The 22,108-nt window shown below is 34.5% G+C and overlaps 1 protein-coding gene across 1 annotated transcript in view; it reads right to left on the bottom strand.

Moving 5' to 3' along the window:
- Positions 1–22,108, bottom strand: part of mbo (Nuclear pore complex protein Nup88) — a 155,683-nt gene that overhangs the window by 41,701 nt on the left and 91,874 nt on the right. The window contains exon 2 of the mRNA XM_076398066.1: positions 11,833–12,002. Coding sequence (XP_076254181.1) covers positions 11,833–12,002 — 170 coding nt within the window. The remainder of the gene's footprint in view (positions 1–11,832; positions 12,003–22,108) is intronic.

The following is a 22,108-nucleotide window of genomic DNA, read 5'->3' as shown; positions in this document are numbered from 1 at the left end:
TTTTCCAGGCTGACCTCTTCCGTTGCTGCAGTCATGACTTTTCCCCGACACGATAGTATCTAATCGTGTGTTAACTCAAGTTCGCGAATCAATAAAATCGCCGGGTTTTCGTGCCCAATAACGGCTGCCCGATCAGCGGGTGTCATATCCCCAAATTTAATGCAGTAGTAGTAGCGATTCACAGGGGTCAACTGTGTGACGGTTTCAGTTTAGTGTATTGGTAAGCCCAGAGGCAGTCCCACATAACCCGGTCCAACTTGTCACTCCAGGGTAAGTCTCCGCGACCGGGTATGCGTCATGCATTCCACCGCCTGGTTTTAGGCCAGAACAAAAAAAAAACACAAAGATGAATGGCGGTAACACCAACACTTGGAAAACTATTCCATGCAGGTTATACGATGAATATTTGTATAAAAATAGTGCAATGTACAAGATGATCAAAGACAAAACTAGTACAAACCAAGATCACGTTGGGTATAATCTAAAAGTAAATTTAATAAAAGTTCTGTTACATCTATCAAAATACCAGTGTAGGAATCGTATTGGTATCTTCGCTAGGACATAGCAAAAGTTACATCATCTACTGTAAATCCTTCAAAAATAATTAACAGTCCTCATAACATAGACGCCGAAACAACACCATAACGCCGTAAATCCGTACCCACGATCACCTAAATAAATCGTAAAGTAACTTGTCAATTCTCGAAGCTTATTTATAATGAAGCAGCCGGTCGATGCTGCAAGGGGGAGACGTGTAAAATAAGGTAAAACCGCCCCGACGCTCTATCTTATAATCAACACCTGATTACTTATTCATTAATTAATCTATCTATGTAACCTCCCGCATTACCTGTCCTGAGGGGAGCGTTCGGCCCTCCGCGGGGTTTGTTCGGTGGCTTTGCGTTCGATTTTGTCTGCCTTCTTGTTGATCCACCAAATCAGTTTGTTAGTTTTGGGTTTGCCGTTAAATATTTTCGAACAACGTTATCCCAGCATTTTAACGGTAGTATTTCATGTTTTTGGTCCTAAACCATACAATCATTTAACTTTTATTGATTAAATTGAATAAATATAAAGTAAATTGTAAAAATAAGCTTTACTAATAGGTTTAGAACTTTGATTTCAGCTTTTGTGTTCTTGAAATTCGAGATTTTTAGACGAGACGACTATAATGCATGTTTTGTTTTTTTGCATTTAATTCGTGTATTTCATTTCTATAATGTTTCTTTCTATTTTAACATTTCTTTCTATAAGCGATTGTTTGTGTACATGACATTTTTCTGCGACTAAATTATAATCACTACTGACTATGATGTGTCTTCGAATATACGAAGAAATAAAAAAAACAACACATCGCTTTCCTTGGTAGATTTTTCTGTCTCTAGTTCAAAAATGCATTGCTCAACTAGTAGATTTCAAATTAGTTAGATTGAGCCTGTGTGTGTCTGTCTGACATTGCTTTTACCTTGCATGTATACATTGCCATTTGGTTCAAAGCCATACAATCTTTTAACTTTTACTTTATGTAAATTGAATAAATAGAATGTAAATTGGAAAATAAATTTTACTAATAGGTGTACAACTTGGCTTTCCTCGTTTTTATACTTGAAATTCGAGATTTTTTAGGTAAAAAATAATTATACATCTACGATCCATTTTTTTTAATCACAAATAAGACTGATAGGGGACAACGTCTGGTAAATATAACGGATGTGCTAGAACTTTTCATTTTGCAATTATATTTATTCCGTGTAAGTTTTCACGAAATTTCCAATAGATGGTATATTCTTATCATGTTGTAAAATCACTAAATCGAAATCATCACTGGATTTTCTTATAATGCATTCGAATTTTATTAAAATAATTAATATATCATCACGATGGTCATTTGGAATTTATGTTTATGTAGTGCACTATTAACTGTTTTGATATTTATTTAAAAGAAATTATCACATTAGATATAGTATAGAAATTATGGAACCTCTTTCAAAATTCTACAAATTAACGTATAATACCTAGTAAAAGATCTAACATATCACTCAAACGTGTGTCTAACTAATAAAACAACATTTAGGTAAATGTCTCGTCTTCATTCATCAAGAAAACATTCATTCAGTCAGATGTCGACTTTGTTGATTTTGATCATTCTTTTACATCGACTTGTGACAATATACATTGTCTTGGTGCAACTACACTATTTCCTTTTGTATTTGGAAATTTCCTGGAAAATGGAATAACGGTATCGGACATTATTTTTGTTCTAGAAGATTTTTCTTAATTTTTGTCCGAAACAACTGCTCAATTTGGACTACTTGAGCAATCTCTTATAAAAAAGTGACTCTAAAATATAAAAACACCTACACCACACGAAAAAAACATCTCTTAACGTTTGTTGCCTATGCAGATTGGTTCGAATAGCATTTATCAAGACATTGCATTAACTGAGCACTATTTCTCCTATAAAATAGTAATGTTTAATCCAAACCAAACCAAAGCATAGACGATATTTCGATCTCTAGCATTGATTCGTTTACAGCTCTCATGGCCTATAAGGTTTGAATGATTTGTTTTAACAAGACAAGTTAACAATAGTCCATCGAATCAGAATTTAGATTTTTCTTGTTTGTACCTCCAATATTCTTCTTTTGTTCCGCTTTAATTTTAAATTTAAATCCGCTAGCCACTGCTATGTTAGTAATGAACCAATGGGGCTTAGATATTGATAACATATATCTTCTTCTTCGAGTAATAGTTATTGATAATAATTTATGGATGCTTATTCATACTGTATTAGATCATATATTAGCTTAATACTTATATTTACACATAATATTCGGATATTTAATAATTTTTATTATCGATATCAATAATTGCACAAAGTATTGCACAATTTAAGAACAAATAAAGAGACCCAGATCATAATTTGTACAAGTTTTGTACAATTTGTTTGAACATATTTGTAGAAGAAAAAGTGAACAAATTCCTCACAGACTGTGTTGCGAAATCGCCCTTTTGGTTAGAAGGAAAATAGGAGACTAATATTGTCTGACTCTAGAATAGCTACGACCGACCATTAACTGTGGCTGTGTAGTTATAGGTTTTAGAGTTATAACTTCTTACCACTATTGATTTCAAGAATTTTGCATACGTCTGATATCCGGTTGGACGCCTTTGACAGGCTCATTCGTTTACGTGTCCGAACTAATCAGACAGCATTGTGTCTCTTTTTAATTAGAATGAAATGAGAAGCAAAATATTGTCTGATTCTGAAATGTATTTACAAATTGCGGCAGGCAATATTTTTAACATCTTGATGACGTATATACAAAAAAACTTTGAATAGTCTATAGATCTATTACCAGATTAAAGGAAACCCACGAGTTCTCTTTGCATCTTTGGTGCTAAAAAATTAGTGGCCAATATCTTGGTCCTGGGTTCTTGGGTCAATTTTCGGAAATACCAAAGTTCAGAAATGATCTTTATGCCCTTTGATCTAGAATTATGCAGTTGGTCGGCCTAAGTTTCTTACATAGTAATAAAATGATACAAACAAATGTTTTAATATCCTTTAAAATTATATTAAAGCGTCTTTTTTTGATTAACTTTCTCTCAATTCCAGAGAAAATCAAAAAATAATCCATGGATGATATTATAACTCTATTCTTATCAATTACAAAAGTTACTGAACAAACGCTTATGCGACTTTTGATTATTTCATTGATAAATATTTTATAAAACTCTATATATTGTATTCCTAGCGGTGATTTAGGATATTTACTTTATGTTAAAAAGGAAAAAAGTCGTACTGAAGTTCAGAAAATCTCGTCCAGTGAATTATTCTCGTTATCAGCCTCGATAGAACCGGCCGGAGCGGGTTTCGGAAGGAGGGGGGACGTTGAAGATTGCCGTTTCAGAAAAATTGAAATTCATGTCCACCGCCTGTACTCGGACGATCTGGGTCCGAAGGGGCAGCGCACATAAAAAAGGGTTTCCAAGGGATAATTAAGAATATAGGGAGCTCGCCTCTTTGAAAAATGTCCAAATTTATCACGTTTAATTTGTATACTAATGTATGTGCACGTGAGCGCTTTTTTAATCGCCGATCCGCCGAGGGTCGGAGGGTTGGAATGGGGGGTGTGGGGCGGTCATACACGGTTTTGCTTTATGTGCGCTTATTGTTGGCCGGCACAAAGAGATCAAATTAATAATCGTCCAAAAGGAATCGGCGTCACGGCCGGCGATACGAAATATCAATACGTCACGAACTCTACGATAAATTTCTTTGTCCACGTCGCCTATCTTTCCTCTTAATATTTTATTATCTCTAACGTTCATTTTCAATTGATTTCATATTTGTTTAGAACATCATGTTAGAACCAAAATAAAACAACTATACCGGTTAGTCGGAAGATACTCTCAACTTGATTTAAAATCAAAGAGGTTGATTGATAAGACAATTATAAAGCCAATTTGGACCTATGGAATGGAATTTATCCAAGTACAAACGAAATGCAGTAATAAATTAATTTATAATTATGATTGTACTAAGCGTATCTAATAAAGATGTTATAAAAAATATTTGTTTAGAACATCATGTTAGACAAAAAGCAAAACACATTAGAACCAAAATAAAACAACTATACCGGTTAGTCGGAAGATACTCTCAACTTGATCTAAAATCAAAGAGGTTGATTTATAAGACAATTATAAAGCCAATTTGGACCTATGGGGTGCAAATATGGGGTTGCACTAATAATTTAAATCAACTATATCAATACAACGCTGTCAAAACAAGGTTCTTCGATTGATTACCAATGTCTATCTCCTTGATAGATGAGATCTCCTTGAAACACGAAAGAAGATTACTAAAATCATACTAACGTGGAAGCAATACAACTGCTGGACAGCGCGCAGGATGTCAGGAGATTGTAGCGAACTAAACCAAATGAACATATTTAAAGTGTATACCTTTAGTGTAAACTATAGCTATATATTATTATAATTTTATAACTGAGGAATATATATTGATGTATTTTCTCGCACTCGTCTTGCTTGTGAATTAATCCAAGTACAAAAGAAACGTAAAACCATAGGCTGGATACAACTAGATGGCTTAATGCTGCGGACTGTGGTTGAAACCTACGTTAAATAGTAGATACAGTCTAGGTCTATCTTAATTATATTTTAAAAAATATATGTTGCAATAAATATTTAAAATATTCCAAATAAACTCAAAACCGTTCTGGTTAGAAACCCGTTTTTAATCTGGAATTATCTTAATAGCTGAGCGACCGCCAAAGACAAAATATTTAAACAAAAGCCCCATCGCCACCACAAAAAAAACAAGATAAAAGGTGAACCGACGTTCTCATCATACCGCAGAATATTTCATATGCGTAAGCTGGAATTCTTCAATATCAAAAAAATAAACGTCGGACGTCCATTTCCAGAACCGTCCGGTTTTATGATATTTTTCTTCGTCGAAAGACCGGAAGGGTTGTCCACCCCGCCCCGCTCCGTTCTCCCCCATCCCCCTCGTCCCACCTTTTTGTCCTTTGTGGCCACGAATGCAGATGAGTTTTTATTTCTGCGGCAGAGACGGATATGTGAAAGAATTTTAAATATACCTCTTTTGTAAAGAATTATTCTTTTAATGAAATATCTAATTTGTATTGCATCCCGCTCTGGAAATACTTTGAATTTTTCCCGGTGAGTCTGCGAGAGTGTGTGTGTGTGTAGGTAGGTCTGTGTCTCGTCGAGTCAAAGGGATACAGCTTAGGAAAACTAATGCGGATGATAGGCTAATTGTAGTCTAGAAAATGTTATATGGCTTTACGTTGAACAAAAAGAGCACTACGGAAAATGTATTATAATTAACAAACGTAAAATTAGTTATAAGGTAAGAATATTTTTCTCTATAACTTAAAGGTATTAATTGTCCGTTAACATATGTTAAAGGAAGGAACGTTGCTGTCAGATAACATAATTATAATTTCATGATTTTTAACAAATTTACAATTTCAGTTGGCAATTTATAGTTGTTTATGATTAGTTCAGAAAACAGTTCAAAAATCAGTTAATATTCTATCAAAAATCGCATATATCAAGGGATGTTCGCTTTTCTATTAAAATAAAACCAAATATTTAAAAAATGTTATGCGATATCCTAAAAATGCGAAAACTACAGTTTCAGTAAAAAATTTAGTGGTTTTCTTTAGCGAGTAAATCTTAGAAAATCAGACACGCTGTAAGTATTTTACAAATGATACCTTGATCACTGTTCATTTCAAGAAACCGCGATGTTCAAACAAATATAGCGGTTTACGTCTCAGTATTTAAAAATTGAATGAAAATTATCTTAAAAAATTATTTCAATAAAAAATAATTGAGAGAAGTACAAAAACCCTCTGCTGATTTATACAAATATAAATATGTAAAAAATGCCCAATATTTTTATCGTTATTGGTGTTATATTATTTATTACTTTTAACAAAAATAGGTCGTAATCCAAAAAATATACTCAAAATCTAAAAGCTCTAAAAATGTATTTTTTTTATAATTTAATATTAGCAATAGGTGGGATAATTATACAAATGGTGCTATTATGCATAACTATTTATAACAATAAATGACTCAATATCCCGATAATTTCTTTAGTCTATTAAAACACTAAATATATATTTAATATATGACAAGATATATATTTTAAATATTTAGTTTTAGTCCTATAGTCCTTAGTCCTAGTTTAAATATTTTTATTTATAATCTATTCAAAACAGCAGTGACGCACGTCATCAATATGTGCCTGTTGAAAGTTCTAAATTGGTTTTATAGTCAGACATTTTCCTTCTCATTTTATTCGATTTAAAAAGAGATGCTGTTTGACCAATTCGAACATGAAACCGAATGAGACTGCAAAAATCATCCGTTTGTCAAATGTCTGTAAAATTATTCAAAATATTATAATTACATTACATTATTAAAAAAACAAAAAAAGAAACCCTCTTTGCAAAACGGGTGACGAATTAAGGACAGCTTAATGTTAGCTGTATCAGAGATCAAACAGTAAGTAGTTTTTTCAATCGAAATATAATATAATACAACTATTTCAGAGACAATTGTTAGTCTCGAAAGTATCGACAAAAAGCTGAAAGATATGTAGCTATTTGAGGGATGTAGAATATCCCTTCATAAACTGTTGGGTAATATAGTTATTTCTATTAATATAGTTTTCTATTAATATACCTTTCTATTAATATAGTCTGTAATATAGTCAGCAACAATTATTAAATCAATTTGTTTAATCAGATGAGACATGGATATTTCAGAATGGTATATTGGGTCACTCAGGGCAAGATGATAATAAATATAGTGTAAATACAACAAAAATTTAGGAAAAAAGGTAAACGTTGAAATAACTATCGATTAGGCTTTGTTAATAATAACATTTATTAATAATTCATTGCAGATATATAATTCTTCATGCTTAAAAGAGGTTTTATTTCTGCTGCAGAATTAAGTAAGTACTACGTAAGTACCTCTAAGTACAATGGTGACTACCATGGAGAAATGAACCATAACTTTTTTTTGCAGTGGTTTGAAAATCAGGTTTTAAAGAACTTGGAGTTGTTATGATGTTAAAGAATGAACTATTTAAAATTGTTACTATGAGTTGGGTTGATATTGAGTTGATATGGGAGGTAGAAAAGAATGATTATAACAGACATGCTGGTCGAGAAGGATATTCCATCAAGAACTGTTTGGATATGTGGAAGATCATAACATCTTCGGTTTGGATGAACTCGATAAGAACTACAGAGGAAGTAATTGATAAATGGTGGAATTGTGAACATGTTTTAGACAGATTGGAAATTAACAGTTTAGTGATTGACTTGGACAGTGACTCGAAAAGTGGCAGTGACTCAAGGAAACCAGAATATGTGATGTTGTGCAATGCTGGAAATTCCTGAGACGCAGTGATAAGAGTGGAAACAACTAAAGGTATGCACATAATTAATAGAATATAACTGTAGAAAATGGTATTGTAAGGTATGATAGATTTGTATGCATAGATATGATTGTAATTGTTTAGAGTTAAACATGAGCATTAGGTTAGAATGTGTGAGGAGAGGATGAATACTAAGTGTTTTGTAAATATGGTAAATGCATTAGGCAGAATTCAGTAATTCATTTTATCGAGAATGGTGTACACAGGTAGTAGTAGAAGAAATAAAAAATACAGTGATATTAAGATGACTTGACAAGTAAACACACCATCGAAGGAACCAAGAAGTAAACGTAAAAAGGTAAATATGCTCTCTAATGAACATAAAATACACTACCTTGATATATAATTGTTAATTAGGTGGATTAGGCGTCCAAGGGTGTACCATTATATAAAAAAACGCGCCTAAAATTCTATCCCATGGGTGGTGTGGAAAAGAGTTCAATGTAAATATAACAAAACTAAGTCCTTCGATAGTATATGTATTAGATGTAGTACAATGTTAAAACAAATTATATTTGATAACAGTATTTTTGTTTAATTATTTTATTTAGATGAGAATTTTGTTGTACGTCAAACCAAAAACTGAACTAAAACTCTGAGTTGCTGCGGCAACATTGCGACGTTTTGACGTCACAAATTTAGATGACGTATGTACAAAATAACTTTGAATAGACCATATATTTTTGTCCAGGAAGCTGAAAATAATTTCGCGCCAATTTTACTGCAAAAATAAAGTCGATCGGCGCCGACGAGAAAGGTGTTATTAGTTTGCTTTCGCCGGCCTTTCCCCCCACATGCTCCGCGTCGCCCGGGCAGCAAAGACAGCAAATTTACAATACGGCCGGGCCATTGCCGTTTGGTCATCCCCGATAAAAATTCAACAGCCCTTTTAAATTCGAAATTAACCGGACATCGTGTTTGAACAGCGCGTCGAAAATCGGAATTTTATCGCGTTTTTTTCTCTGATATTTATTGTATTTGTCCTTCGTGGAAAACGGCCGCGGAAAAATGTGCATCCGCTTCGGATACCGTTTCGCCGCACGAAAAAAAAAACTGTTTGGCAAGCCATTAAATTTAAATTTGCCGTAAGGGGCCGTTTCCACGTATCCCTTTTTGTTCGTCCCGTATCTTTTTTTCGTTAATGAAATTAACGGACCGGCGAGTTATGTATTGGAATATTTGTGCCATTAAAAGAATACTTCGGCTGCTCGATTATTGTCCAGTAAAGTGATTAATTGACGTTTCCAAAAAAAAACTCGTACAAAAGATTAAATAGATATGTTCCATAGTACGCAATTATAACATAAATAACATATTTTCAACAAAAAATTGAACCGATTTCAAAAAATAAATAAGGAACTCACTAAAAACTAAAAATAATCAAACTTACTTTTAAAACAAAAGAAAAAAACATTCCAAAATAAGATATGTACATAATAATCTTTGTAATAACTAAATAAAAATAAACTGAAACTTTATTTCACCTACACGTATTTTATATTCTACTATATACACACAATTTAGCTTACTACCTACCTAAATCTATTTATCTACTTACAATCTAATTTTAACTACTACCAACTGATTAGATATTTAGTCAATATATTACACAGTTATTTTATAAAGTACTACAATGGATAGCCCAAGTAAAGTGCAGCCCGTATGAGAAAAAATAGGAATAAAGAAACAGTGATTAAAAATAATGAACGTTTCAGCCCAGGTGTTCGCCACCTAATCTAGGTGATTTGACAAATGTTCCAATAAAACTAGAAAAAAAAGCTGCTGCCCTGTTGGGAGTTGAATCATTGACCACCGCGTGTGAACTCAACGTTCTAACCATTACACCACAGTAGCACTACGTTGCCTGCAACGTTTCTAAGACGTCTCATATGATATGGTTATCGCTTAAAAAGCAAACTGGCTGATTTTTACATAGAACTACTTCCGATTTTTCGTCACACCAGTTCAGCAATAACATTATAAACCAATATCTGATTATTTTAGATAAAACATATGTGAAAACATTGTACGTATCTTTGAAATTTGAGGTTTTCTTTCGAGAAATATATCTGTATTTCTTTACGGTTAACTTTTTAGTTAGCGGGTTTTCAAAATATAAATAAGGAACTCACTAAAAAGTAAAAAATGATCAATATTACTTTTAATACAAAAGAAAAACACATTCCTAAATAAAATATGTACATAATCATCTTTGTAATAGCTAAATAAAAATAAACTGAAACTTTATTTAACCTATCTACTACACGTATTTCATATTCTACTATATACACATAATTTAGCTTAATACCTACCAACTAACTACTACCAACTGATCACTTTGATGTCGGCGCCGTTTTCTTTTTTTAGTGTTAGATATCTAGTCAATATATTACGCAGTTATTTTATAAAGTACTACAATGGATAGCCCAAGTAAAAGTGTATGCCCGTATGAGGAAAAATAGAAATAAAGAAACAATGATTGAATAATAAACGTTTCAGCCCCGGGGTTTGTTACCTAGTTACCTAGGTAATTTGACAGATGTTCCAATAAAACTAGAACAAAAAAGCTGCTGCCCTGTTGGGAGTTGAATCATCGACCACCGCGTGTGAACTCAACGTTCTAACCATTACACTATAGTTGCAGTACGTTGCCTGCAACGTTTCTAGGACGTCTGATATGACATGGTTATTGCTTAAAACGCAAAGTGGCTGACTTTTACATTGAACTACTTCCGATTTTTCGTCACACCAGTTCAGCAATAACATTATAAACCAATACCTGATTAATTTAGATAAAACATATGTGAAAATATTGCACGTGTCGTTGAAATTTGAGGTTTTCCCTTCGAGAAATACATCTGTATTTCTTTACGGTTAACACTTTAGTTAACGGTCTGAAAAGAGTTCCCAGGTCAGGGGTATGGTGTTACAATCAACTGGTGTTACAATCAACAAAAGTGAAGTCAATAGGTCGGTTCGAAACAAAGAACGTACGACTTTTCCGCTTATAATAATCGGACGGTGAAAACAAAAACTCTTCCGGAAAAATACAGTAGAGATTCATACAAAATTGATCTAAATGTACTTATTAAACAAAACAATTAACAGCCAGTAATTGGTAGCACAAGACAGAGGACTAATTTAAATAATGTATCAAATAAAGACACTAACGTTACTGTTAATAATGAAAAATCTATCTCAATTACATATTAATTGAAAAGTTATAAGTGGTACAGAGTCGTCATTAGAAGATAATAAATAGACGACATTAAAAACAAATGGTCTAGAGGCAAGAAAATACAGCTTAATAGCTCCAAATTTTTCTAGGTTAATTTTGCGTTGACAAAAACCTAATTATTTACTATTATTTGTCGGATCACTGATTCCTCAAGCTAAATGCTTTGGCATCCATCTTAAGGGAAGGTTAAATTGGAAACAATATGTTAGCCAAAAAACAGAGTAGATCAGGGTCAAAATCAAACCAAAAAATCAACCTCGAAATCAAATGCATTTACGAAGTTGTATACAACATACAGGAAATAAGAAGATAGAAAGGCAACCAAATCATATTTGAAACTTGTATAGTCTTGGTCTTAGCTTAAGTAGTTTAAATTTGGGGGGTCATTTAAGAATATACTGGATTTCTAAAACCCAGATAATACTGATTAGCATAATTTCCGAAAGCATTTACAATGGACATTTACCAGTTTGAACAAACACATATCTTAAGACCTTTTATTTTAGTACGTTTTTTTACAAGCAAACGTATGGTTGTGTTTAAATCATATCAAGAGGTATAAAAATAAAACTAAATAGAAAAGTACCTGCAATAGACCACTTCTTTGTTGCTGTCGAAGGCCCCATAAGGTGGTCGTCGATGAGGCAATTCTAAAACCAGGATACCATTGGGCCCTGCCACTGCCAGTAGGGTGCCGGAATCATTTCCAAAAAGAAATGTTGGAGAAAACAACGGTGGATGTAGCGGCAAAAGTTTCTGAAAGAAAACAAGTCAATCATTAAAATTTCTTTATATTTTAAATGTATATAACCTTCGGAAGCAATTCCTAGTTGTATTGCTTTCGGTATCTTTATAAATAATTCTTTTATTTGTGGAAATTTTCTCTCATCCAAATATTTTGCTAATAATAACAACATATATTACTAATTATTCAGTTGTGAACTCACTCTAATAACGTAAAAGTTTGTAAATGTAATAATGTAAAAGTAGTAAATATATATATAACGAAAGTTTACTATTATACAGTACTTCAATCAATTTTTCGACTGTGTCTACAGACTCTTAGTATGGGTGTTTTTGGAAGCTCAACAAGTACTTTTGGAATTGTGTAACTGATTTATGTATTCTGAGATATTGGAAGATATTGTTTAGTGTTGAACGTTGAAGATATCCTCTTAAATGACGCTCCAAAATTAAACTACTTAAGCTAAGAATAAGAGCATACAAGTTCCAAGTGTGGTTTGGTTCGCTTCAATCTTCTGATTTTCTGTATGGACTAATGTAACTAATGGACAACAGTTGTATTGCTTCCACGTTGCTTCTTGCTTATATATACTAAAAAAAACATAAAATATTAACATCGTTGATTGATTTCACTAAATAGGTTGGTGGTTTTTAATGCTGGCTAAGCCTTTTCTCCATGAAATATATTAACCTTGCCTTTATTTGGAAACAAATTCTATTGCAACTTTTATTGTATTGTAATTAATAAGTTAGAAGAAGAAAAAGTAAGAAGTATAAAGGAATGTATGTATAAGGAATTGGTTATAAATATAATAATGTATAATTGAATAATGTTGTAGGTATGTTCGTCGGGTCGGTCAATCGGTCGAAATGTGTGGCTGCCGCTGCGATCATTTATCAGAACACTCACTACTATTTTTGGAAGGAATTTGCACGGGAACTAAAAACACTGGTTGAATCAAAGTTGTTTATTTTAACTTACGATTGATACATGTGGTCGATGGGAGAATTGACAGGATTTTAGGTTAAGTAGAGGAAGTACGGTAGCGCTGTGGAAGTGGTACTGTTACAAGGGGACGGTGATAAGACAAGAGAGCGAGACGTCGTCGTGATGGTCTTTTATACCCTGGAACTGCATGGTACCAATCCACCGGCGTTGCCAACCTTTGTAGTTGTTGATGGTGAATTAGTGGTGGCCTAAAGGGTCGTGGCGGTCGCCACAATGTGTTATCATCTTCGTACTTTTTTTAAGGTTATTTTTACTATTAACATTACCTTTTATTTTAAAAAATATATCTTACGTCTTAAAGACTAATACTATGCCGATATCAGAAGTTTGGTTATAGATAAGACACAGAGCCGCAAGCAATACTGGGAATATCTAAATATTTCTAACACACGGGACAGCCGCGCCAGCGCTGTGTATTCGATTTACCGAACCACGATGATTTTTAATGTGTTGTTTTAATGTTTAACTGAATAATGAATAACTGAATGGAAACTGCTATTTTATGTCAAACCCGTCGAGTTGACGGTTATGTAGGTCGATTAACAGTTCCTTACATTGATATTTCGCCAGTACCAAGAGATATCGCTCATAAAATTAATTTAATGGAAAGTCACTGACCAGTTTTCCAGAATAATGTTTTTTTTTAGTATTTCAATGCAGGACCAATAAATGTCGAAAACAATTTTCAAAACAAAATGATCGTCTCGCGGGAGTTTCTTTCTGGGAAAAGTCAGGTCGGAGCTTTATACACATAACGACTCCACGAGAAAAAATAAAGCTGCATAATTTATATGCGGATCCGCATATCATAATATCGCGTATTCGTAAAAAGCACGTTCAGCAACGATGGCGGAAGGACCGCTCCGTTGATGGCGGGCCCATTAAGATTACGGATCGGCAATAATTCGGGTCGTACGGGACGGGAGGACGCGAGCGGTCGATCCCACCACCGCCGCGGCCCATTGTGCCGCTGCAACGGCAGGAATTAGCGGCCGCAGGACACGATAATCATCTCGGAGGAGAGTGCAGACAATCGCGACCGGTTCCACGCTAATAATGGCTTCCTGGGCGCCACCTCAAGACCGCCAACAAAAGACGCCGCGACGATAATTCAGCGCCGCTGAAAGGCCGATGGAGCGACGTTTGCGGATCCAGTTCCTGGCGAGGAAGTGCCGTCAGCGCTGAGTCGGTTCACGGTCGCCGATTCTTGTCGGCGCTCTGATGATGCATGGGTCCCCGGTATGGAGATGATGAAGTTATCTGGAACGAGGATGCCGAGGTCGTAGGAAAAAAAAACTGAATTTGCGCTTTAACAGGCTTTGATAGGCCCGATTAATTTTTTTGTCTCTAATATGGCGAATGCGAATTTTCTTTGCTAATAACTATTTAATTGATTGCGCGCAATAGTACTGCTCAAATAGATATTACAAAACTATAGAAACATGGAATGGAAAGTTAAATCGGCGTAATCGCAACTATGTTATCGCTGTTCATCTTGGTCACCAGAGGGCCAAAGATATAAATACAAGAACAACTAACAGATTTATTTTATTCGCTCTTACTTCTCTGTATAATTTTAGGGGCCATTTAGCTGCTGAATTGCAGGAAGTGGTCAGTCTAAGATACTGTCACCTCAAGAGAAATGGTATACCAGATCTAGCATCAAGTTTCACAGATAGAAAGGGCTTTTAAAAGTAAACAATGATAAACTTGAGGGAGTCTCTTAAGAGCTCCTACAAAAGTACAGGAAGGTTTGTTTTTTGCAGTTCACACCAGATGATTATGGATTCAAATGATCTCCTAATTGTAACTTAAACAGTAGATGTTTCATTTTCGCTGATATAATTGTGTTTATAATATGTGTTTAATTACGGAACCTTTAACTTAGCCCATTGAAAAGGAAAATATGACCACAAGTTCTATATTAGAATCAGCAGAAGCTGTTCTTTCGACAGTATAAATTGTTTTATTAAGCAAAAGAGGATATTTAAAAACTAAATATAACAGATGAAATTATGCCTTCAACTTCGTGCATATAATAACACCAAAACATATCAAGAACTAAGTGTACTTGTGTTAATATTGCAAGCAAGAATTATCATTGCTCATTGCTCATTTGTTTGTTCCGTTTTCGTTCAACATTCATACCTTCGTAGACATATTCATAGATTCTTCCGATCATTTGTAATAGAAAGTATGAATGAGGGTTTATAATAAGTTTTCAGTTACTAATTTAGCATTAAGAACAAAATAATAAATGGAAAAAATTAAAAATAAGTAAAAATATACAGATGACTAATTAGTAAAAAAAATTATCAGAAGAAAGATAGAGTTAAAGCGAACATATATCCACAAAATCAATAAAAAAGAAGAAGTATAAAAAATACAGAGTGACAAAAAGAGTTTAGAAGAAATATATACTAAGTGTCAACATATTTAGTTGCAGTTTTCTGATTGTGTGTTATCTAGAACTTCTAGATACGAAAGTGCCGCTAAAAGGGGCGGTTATTCTTAGAAAGCAATAATGTATATCGTAAATTATTATAAATGAAAAGACTATAGAAGAAAATAGAAGTAACAAATTCAAGAAAAAATAATTGTCATTTACAACAACATATAATAAACTTAACAATAGCGCAGTGGTCAAAGCGACAGGACGGTCCTACTGTTGCGCTAATCGCGGGTTTAAATCCTGTTGGGCCTTGGATGTATAGGAGAATGCAGCAATTGAATCTAGTTTTATCAAGGAAGATATATACAGGTAGTAACAGAATATGAAGAACATGAGAACTAAGGAGAAATACAGTGATATCAAAATGACTTTACAAGGAAACATTGCATCGAAGGAAAGAAGAAATGCTCTCTAATATAGTAAAATATATTACTCGGATATACAATTGTTAATTAGGTGGATTAGACCTTCGGGGGATACCACTACATAAAAAACGCGCCTAGAACTCTACATATACTAGTGTGGAAAAAAGTTCAATGTAAATATAATAAAACAACTCTAACCTACAAGCTATTATACCTGTGTTCTTAATTGTAGTTTTAAGTCCTTCGATAATATATGCATTAGATGTACCATAATATTAAAATAAATTACATTATTAGAATTTTGTTATATGTCAAAGTCAAAATGTTCTAAAACTCAGAGCTGATGCGGCAACATTGCGACGTTTTGATGTCATCAATTCAGATCAGGTGGGTTTCCATTCTGTCAATTCAGATCAGGTGGGTTCACTGCTGTTTTGAATAGACTATATGTTTATGTTTGTGATTTTAATTGTAAATATCTTTGTAGGCAAAAGTGGGAAATCTGACAAGGAATAACCATCCGAGTCACGCCAGTAACCAGGCTCGGTAAAACCGGATAACTTCTGGAATAGTCTCTAAGTTGATTACTGGCCAGTCTGTAGGCTTAATTCCGAGGACCGTGGTTCGGAGCCCACGTTAAACACTCTCGATGGTAAAAAGGAGATTTTAAAATATATAGATATAAAAATAATTAAATTAACATGTTTTAAATGTTAAATTGTAGTTTAAACTTAAGTATTGTAGTACTTATGATGTTTTTTCCATGACACTCCTTTAAAAAAAGTCGGTACAGTATCGATCTCTTACGACGTAGTATAAGGTACCTTCAAAGATACTCCAATACCATACAAAACCGAAAATAGTCTTAATAAACCGAAATAATCAACGAGCAAGAACGAAAAACTATTAGTGATATATTAGAATCATATAGACCGAAAGAAACGCGAGAATTTTCCAGATTAACCACCCGCCGTCAACAATATAAACAAGAATAAACGGCATTCACCTGGTCCTGCCCCTACCCCGCGCCGCCAACCCGTTTTAATTAAAGAAAACGTGGCGGGGCGATTGTTGATTTTCGCTTGTTTTCGGGCTGATTGCGGCGGGCGTGCCATTTTGTCGCGTTTCAATTGTTCTCGAACGATATCCGATTGTTTTCGTTAATGATTCGGTTCTCAGTTGATGATGATGTCCTTAGGTCAGTGTACTGTTGCGGTATTGTGGATTTATTGACCGTAAATATATTTTGGTCTTTTTATTTATTTATTTTTATTTTATTAGTTTTAATTCAAAATCCGTAATCGCCCGAACACAGTTGTGAACCAGCGAGATTCGACCTTAGTAAACTCTTAGCCCACACGGCTACCCGCCGGGTTTCTTTTTATTTATTGTTTATTAGGTTTATAAATACATTTGTGTTATTAACAGAACAAACGAAAGAGAAATACAGTGATATCGAAATGTCTTTACAAAGAAACACTGTACCGAAGGACACAAGAACTAAGCGTAAAAGGTAAATTGCTCCCTAATGAAAGTAAAATAATTATTTAGATATACCATGGTTAATTAGGTGTATTAGGCCTCCAGGGGATACAACTACATAAAAAAAGTGCCTAGAACTCTAACTCATAGATGTACCGTACCGTAAAGCCAAACTGAACTAAAACTCAGAGTTGATACGGCAACATTCTGACGTCACACATTTAGACGACGTATGTACAAAGTAACTTTGGACTTATAGTCTGCCTATGTTTTATAGTCTGTATAAAAACATATATGTTATACTTCTTGCTCAATGGACAGATTATTGATCTACTAAGCGTGATAAAAAATCTTTAACTTAATTAGCAGAAAGTTGGTTGTGGAGGTTGTTAGATGGCACAATCGAAGATCCAGTGAAGCGGAGATAAGTTCCCGCCCCCCTGTCCCGTTCGGCACCGTCCCCATTTTAATTTCATGGCTTTTTTTTAATAGAAATGACGCCCCGCGGCGCGATCGAGCCCCGTTCCTTCGAATGGATTTTTTTAATATAATAATTTCGATAATTTATACTGCGGTTCTTGCGCGGCCGTATTCCTCGTTCGATCTAAATTAGCAATTTTTCGCCATAAAGGGGATTAAATCGCGATTTTTTATGCACCGATATTAAAAGGAGCCCGGGCTTTTTTCCCTTAATTGGGATATTTATCAATTTTTGCGATAAATATGTTCGGTTTTTCTTGTATTTTTTATTTTCGGGCGTCGGCGTAACGCGAACCTCTAATGTTCGGGCTGATTAATGCGCCAAATATAATTACGTAAGGTTTCGGCTCGTATTTTAACACTAATGGCTTCTTAAATTTTCTCTCGTTGGCTTTTTTCGCCCGCCCGACCGAATTAGAATTCTAGTATTTTTGCAGATTTGTCAAATTTTATGTTTTCCTCCTTCGGCGAACCGATCCTGTTTTTCTATCGGAGTTAATTATTCACATGGAACGGGATTCGACAGATGAAAGCAGTTTCTAATGGAATTTTTTCCAGTTATCAGACTGTTTAATAGAAAAACACGGTTTTATGACCATCTCCTGGACGTTTAATATATTTGCTTCACTTGAGATATTAAACAAAACTAGTGATCGTCCTGTATAGACGAAAAAGAGAATAACTTAAAAATGATAACATATGGGCTGAACATGAAAAGATGGCGCTAGTTTTATTGCATTCACTACTTTTTCAATTAGTACTAATCTTCAAAAGGAAGCTGTTAAAATTTCATGATATTCTACTCATAAGTTTTTGAGTTATTCTGCTAAGAGGGACACTAATTTTATTATTTTCAAGACAATGGATCAAAAACAATTTCGTGTTTAAATTTTACAGTGCTTTTTGATGGGGAAAATACCATTCAAGTGAAGAATTGACTTTAAAGAGTGTTATAAGGAGTCTGCTCCATCAGAAACAACAACAAAACGTTGGTTTACCGACTTCAAACGTGGTCGTAGAGATACCGATGATGTAGAATGCAGAAGTTGATGTCCTAATGCGGTAGTAACACCAGAAAACATACAAAAATCCATAAGGTCGTTTTAAATGATCAAGTTGCGTGAGTTAGCTAACATTGTAAAGATATTAAAAGAACGTGTTGGTTTTATATTGCATGAGCATTGCATATTTGATTATGAGAAAGCTCAGTTCAAAGTGGGTGCCGCGTTTGCTTACTGTTGACTAAAAACGTACGTGCTGATGATTCTGAGCAGTGTTTGGTCATGTTTAAACGTAACAAACTGACATTTTCGTGTCGATATGTGACAATGGATGAAACATGGATCCATCAATTCACTCCAGAATCAAAACGATCGTCATTTGAGTGGATAATAATTGGTGAACCTTTTTTAAAGCGCACGAAAGCACAACAATCGGCTGGAAAGATTATGGCTTCAGTATTTTGGGATGTGCGTGGTGTAATATTCGTCGACTAGCTTGAGAAAGGAAGTGCCATCAAGAGTGAATATTATTTAGCATTATTGGAGCGTTTGGAGGTCGAAATTGCAAAGAAACGACCGCATATGGCAAAGAAAAAAATTGTTTCATCAAGACAACGCAATCCACCGTATTCGCCAGATATGGCTCCATGCGACTACTGGCTGTTCGCAGACCTCAAAAAGCGTTCACATTAAATGCTGAATGTATAGGCCTAACATATTGTCATTAACTTTTGTCACCACTTTTTTACTACTTATGGTTGGTGAGAATTCCTGGAAACCTCTCGAAAAAAAAATTACCGAATTACGTACTCCTCTTACATCGGGAACACTCGTACTTATCATACTCTTTCGTCTCGACAGACAATGTGGTCGGTACAATGGGGCCCGTATCATTACGGAAACCTGTCAATTATGTCGCTACGAAGCCGCAAGTGGTAGCACGAGCCGTAAGTAGCGACCCGCCGCGATTAGATGACGTCGAACTCCTGCTCGAAATCGGCTCCGCAGCAGTCGAAACTTCGAGCACATAATGAGGCGGGGCGCGTAAAATTTAAAACTGTACTGCCCCCGTATGACAGGAACGGTTTAACCGTCGATGAAGAACGAGAGGGTCTTGTAATTGTTCATAGAAAGAATACCAGATAGAATATGTTATAATATTCGGGTTTATTCATAATTCTTTGGATTCAATTTTATATTTTCAGACCCATTCTAACAATGTTTTTTTTTAGTTAATTAAATAAGAAGAATGAACAAGAAAAAAAAGTTATTTAGACAGTGGGAGTGAAAGAGAACTCTCATTTTAATGATGATGTCAATTATGATGGAGATGATATTTATTTCGGGGAAACCAAATCAACTAAATTTTTTCAATTTCTATGGTCTCTAGAATGTAATGATATCTAAAAACAAACATTTACGTAACCAGTTAATCAAAGGTAGGATTCATAGGAGATAAATTTCTACAATCTCTAAATGCCAAATTAATAGGTCAATTAAAAAGTCCCCGGCCTACCATAGTAAAACACATTTTTTGGCAAAATAAGTTTTTTTATTCAACATCTTCAAGGCTGATACACTGATTATAGAGACCATCCAACTTTTCGATCCTATTTTCGTAGTACGATTTGTCTCTTGCTTTCCCAGCGAGCATTCTTTTGAGATCTGAGAACAGGAAATAGTCGCTGAGGGTCAGATCTGAAGAATACGGTGGATGAGGAAGCAATTCGAAGTCCAATTCATGGATTTTTGCCATCGTTTTCACTGACTTGTGACACGGTGCCACTTTCTTTTTCTTCAAATGCGGCCGTTTTTCGGAGATTTCGTCCTTCAAACGGTACAATAACGCTATGTAATAGTCGCTATTGACGGTTCTTCCTTTTTCAAGGTAGTCAATGAAAATTACTCCATACGAATCCCAAAATACAGTCACCATAACCTTGCCAGCCGACTGTTGCGTTTTCCCACGATTTGGAGCGCGTTGATTAACCCGCTCCAATGACCTGTTAGAACTGTACGGCAGATAGTCCATTGATAACTTGTCACTGTTTGAGCTAATGTGTAAATCAATTAAGCGTTTGGGGTTTCTACGGATCGGTGAATGAAGGTAAAACGAACTGAAACGGTGGTGTTTACATTTTGTGACCGTTATTTATTGAAGTTGTATAAAAAAGGTGAAATTACACAATATATACAACGGATGGCAGCGGTTTTAACTGGATGCGAGGCTTGGGCAGTCGATGGTGGCATGTCTAAACCAAACGATGATCGGTTACTGAATGATCGAAAGTACCCTTCAATAACATCTCAGATAATATTCCTGGGATTACATTTCTGGGTATTTTGTAGACGTAATTCCACGATGTAAAATTTAACATGCCTTAAGGTCAAGTATTGCATGCTTGAAATATTTTCACTTTGTATCAAATTAAACAAGATAGGGTCAGGTAATATTTACTTTGCTCAGAAATACATACCCACCAGTGAATATCAGGATGAGTCAATGTCAACTTCCTAAAGCTGAGGATGTTAAATATTTTGGTATGCATATTGACGCCTAAACTGGAAAAACTACATGCTTCCTAAACGAAAACAATTTGGACTTAAACTATGCCAAATATATTAGCTTATTCGGCGCAAATCCAAGTTATTAATAGATAACAAGATAATGCTATGTAAGTCAAAACTTAAGCCTATATGGTCACATGGACTGCAATTATGGGGTATTGCTAGCAAGTCTAATATAACCATCTATGCCTTATATACTGTCTCTAATAGAATACAAAGCGATATACTTCTAGAACCCATAAGGAGTGTAAAATATTTGTGTCAAGTACTTTGAAAGAGTGTTAGTACAGCCCAATAACCATGCTAATCAGCTAAATGTGCGACGTGATACTGATGTGCATAGATTAAAATGTTTAACACCATCTGGGATAAAACATATATTATCAATTATGTCTATTTTCTTTAGAAGTTTTAATATTTTAACGTTTATTTCTATATGTGTTCGAAACAAATTTTTCAAATATTTCTTGCACCCTGAGGCAAATTCAAAACGTCTTTTTAAAAGTATCTATTGGTGGGCTCATGTGTCGAATACTACTGGGGCCGCAATTTATTCTTTATATATGGTACCGAAAAAAATTACTGGATGACAAATTAGGACCATACACCGGATAAACTCTTAAATCCATATCAAAATAAATCCCGACCTTAGTAATGCAGAAAGAAGTTTTAATTTCATGACAATTTTGTACTATCAGTTCATTTGGATTATCAATGCTTACGGTGAGTAATAATCGATTATGGATGAACAATCAGATCAG

The sequence above is a fragment of the Rhynchophorus ferrugineus genome, unplaced genomic scaffold (genome assembly GCF_030347505.1).
Source record: "Rhynchophorus ferrugineus isolate W39M unplaced genomic scaffold, kcgeb_rfMv2 rfM3, whole genome shotgun sequence".
NCBI lineage: Eukaryota > Metazoa > Arthropoda > Insecta > Coleoptera > Curculionidae > Rhynchophorus > Rhynchophorus ferrugineus.
The sequence above is the reverse complement of the archived record's forward strand: the minus strand, read 5'-3'. Positions and strand labels throughout refer to the sequence as shown.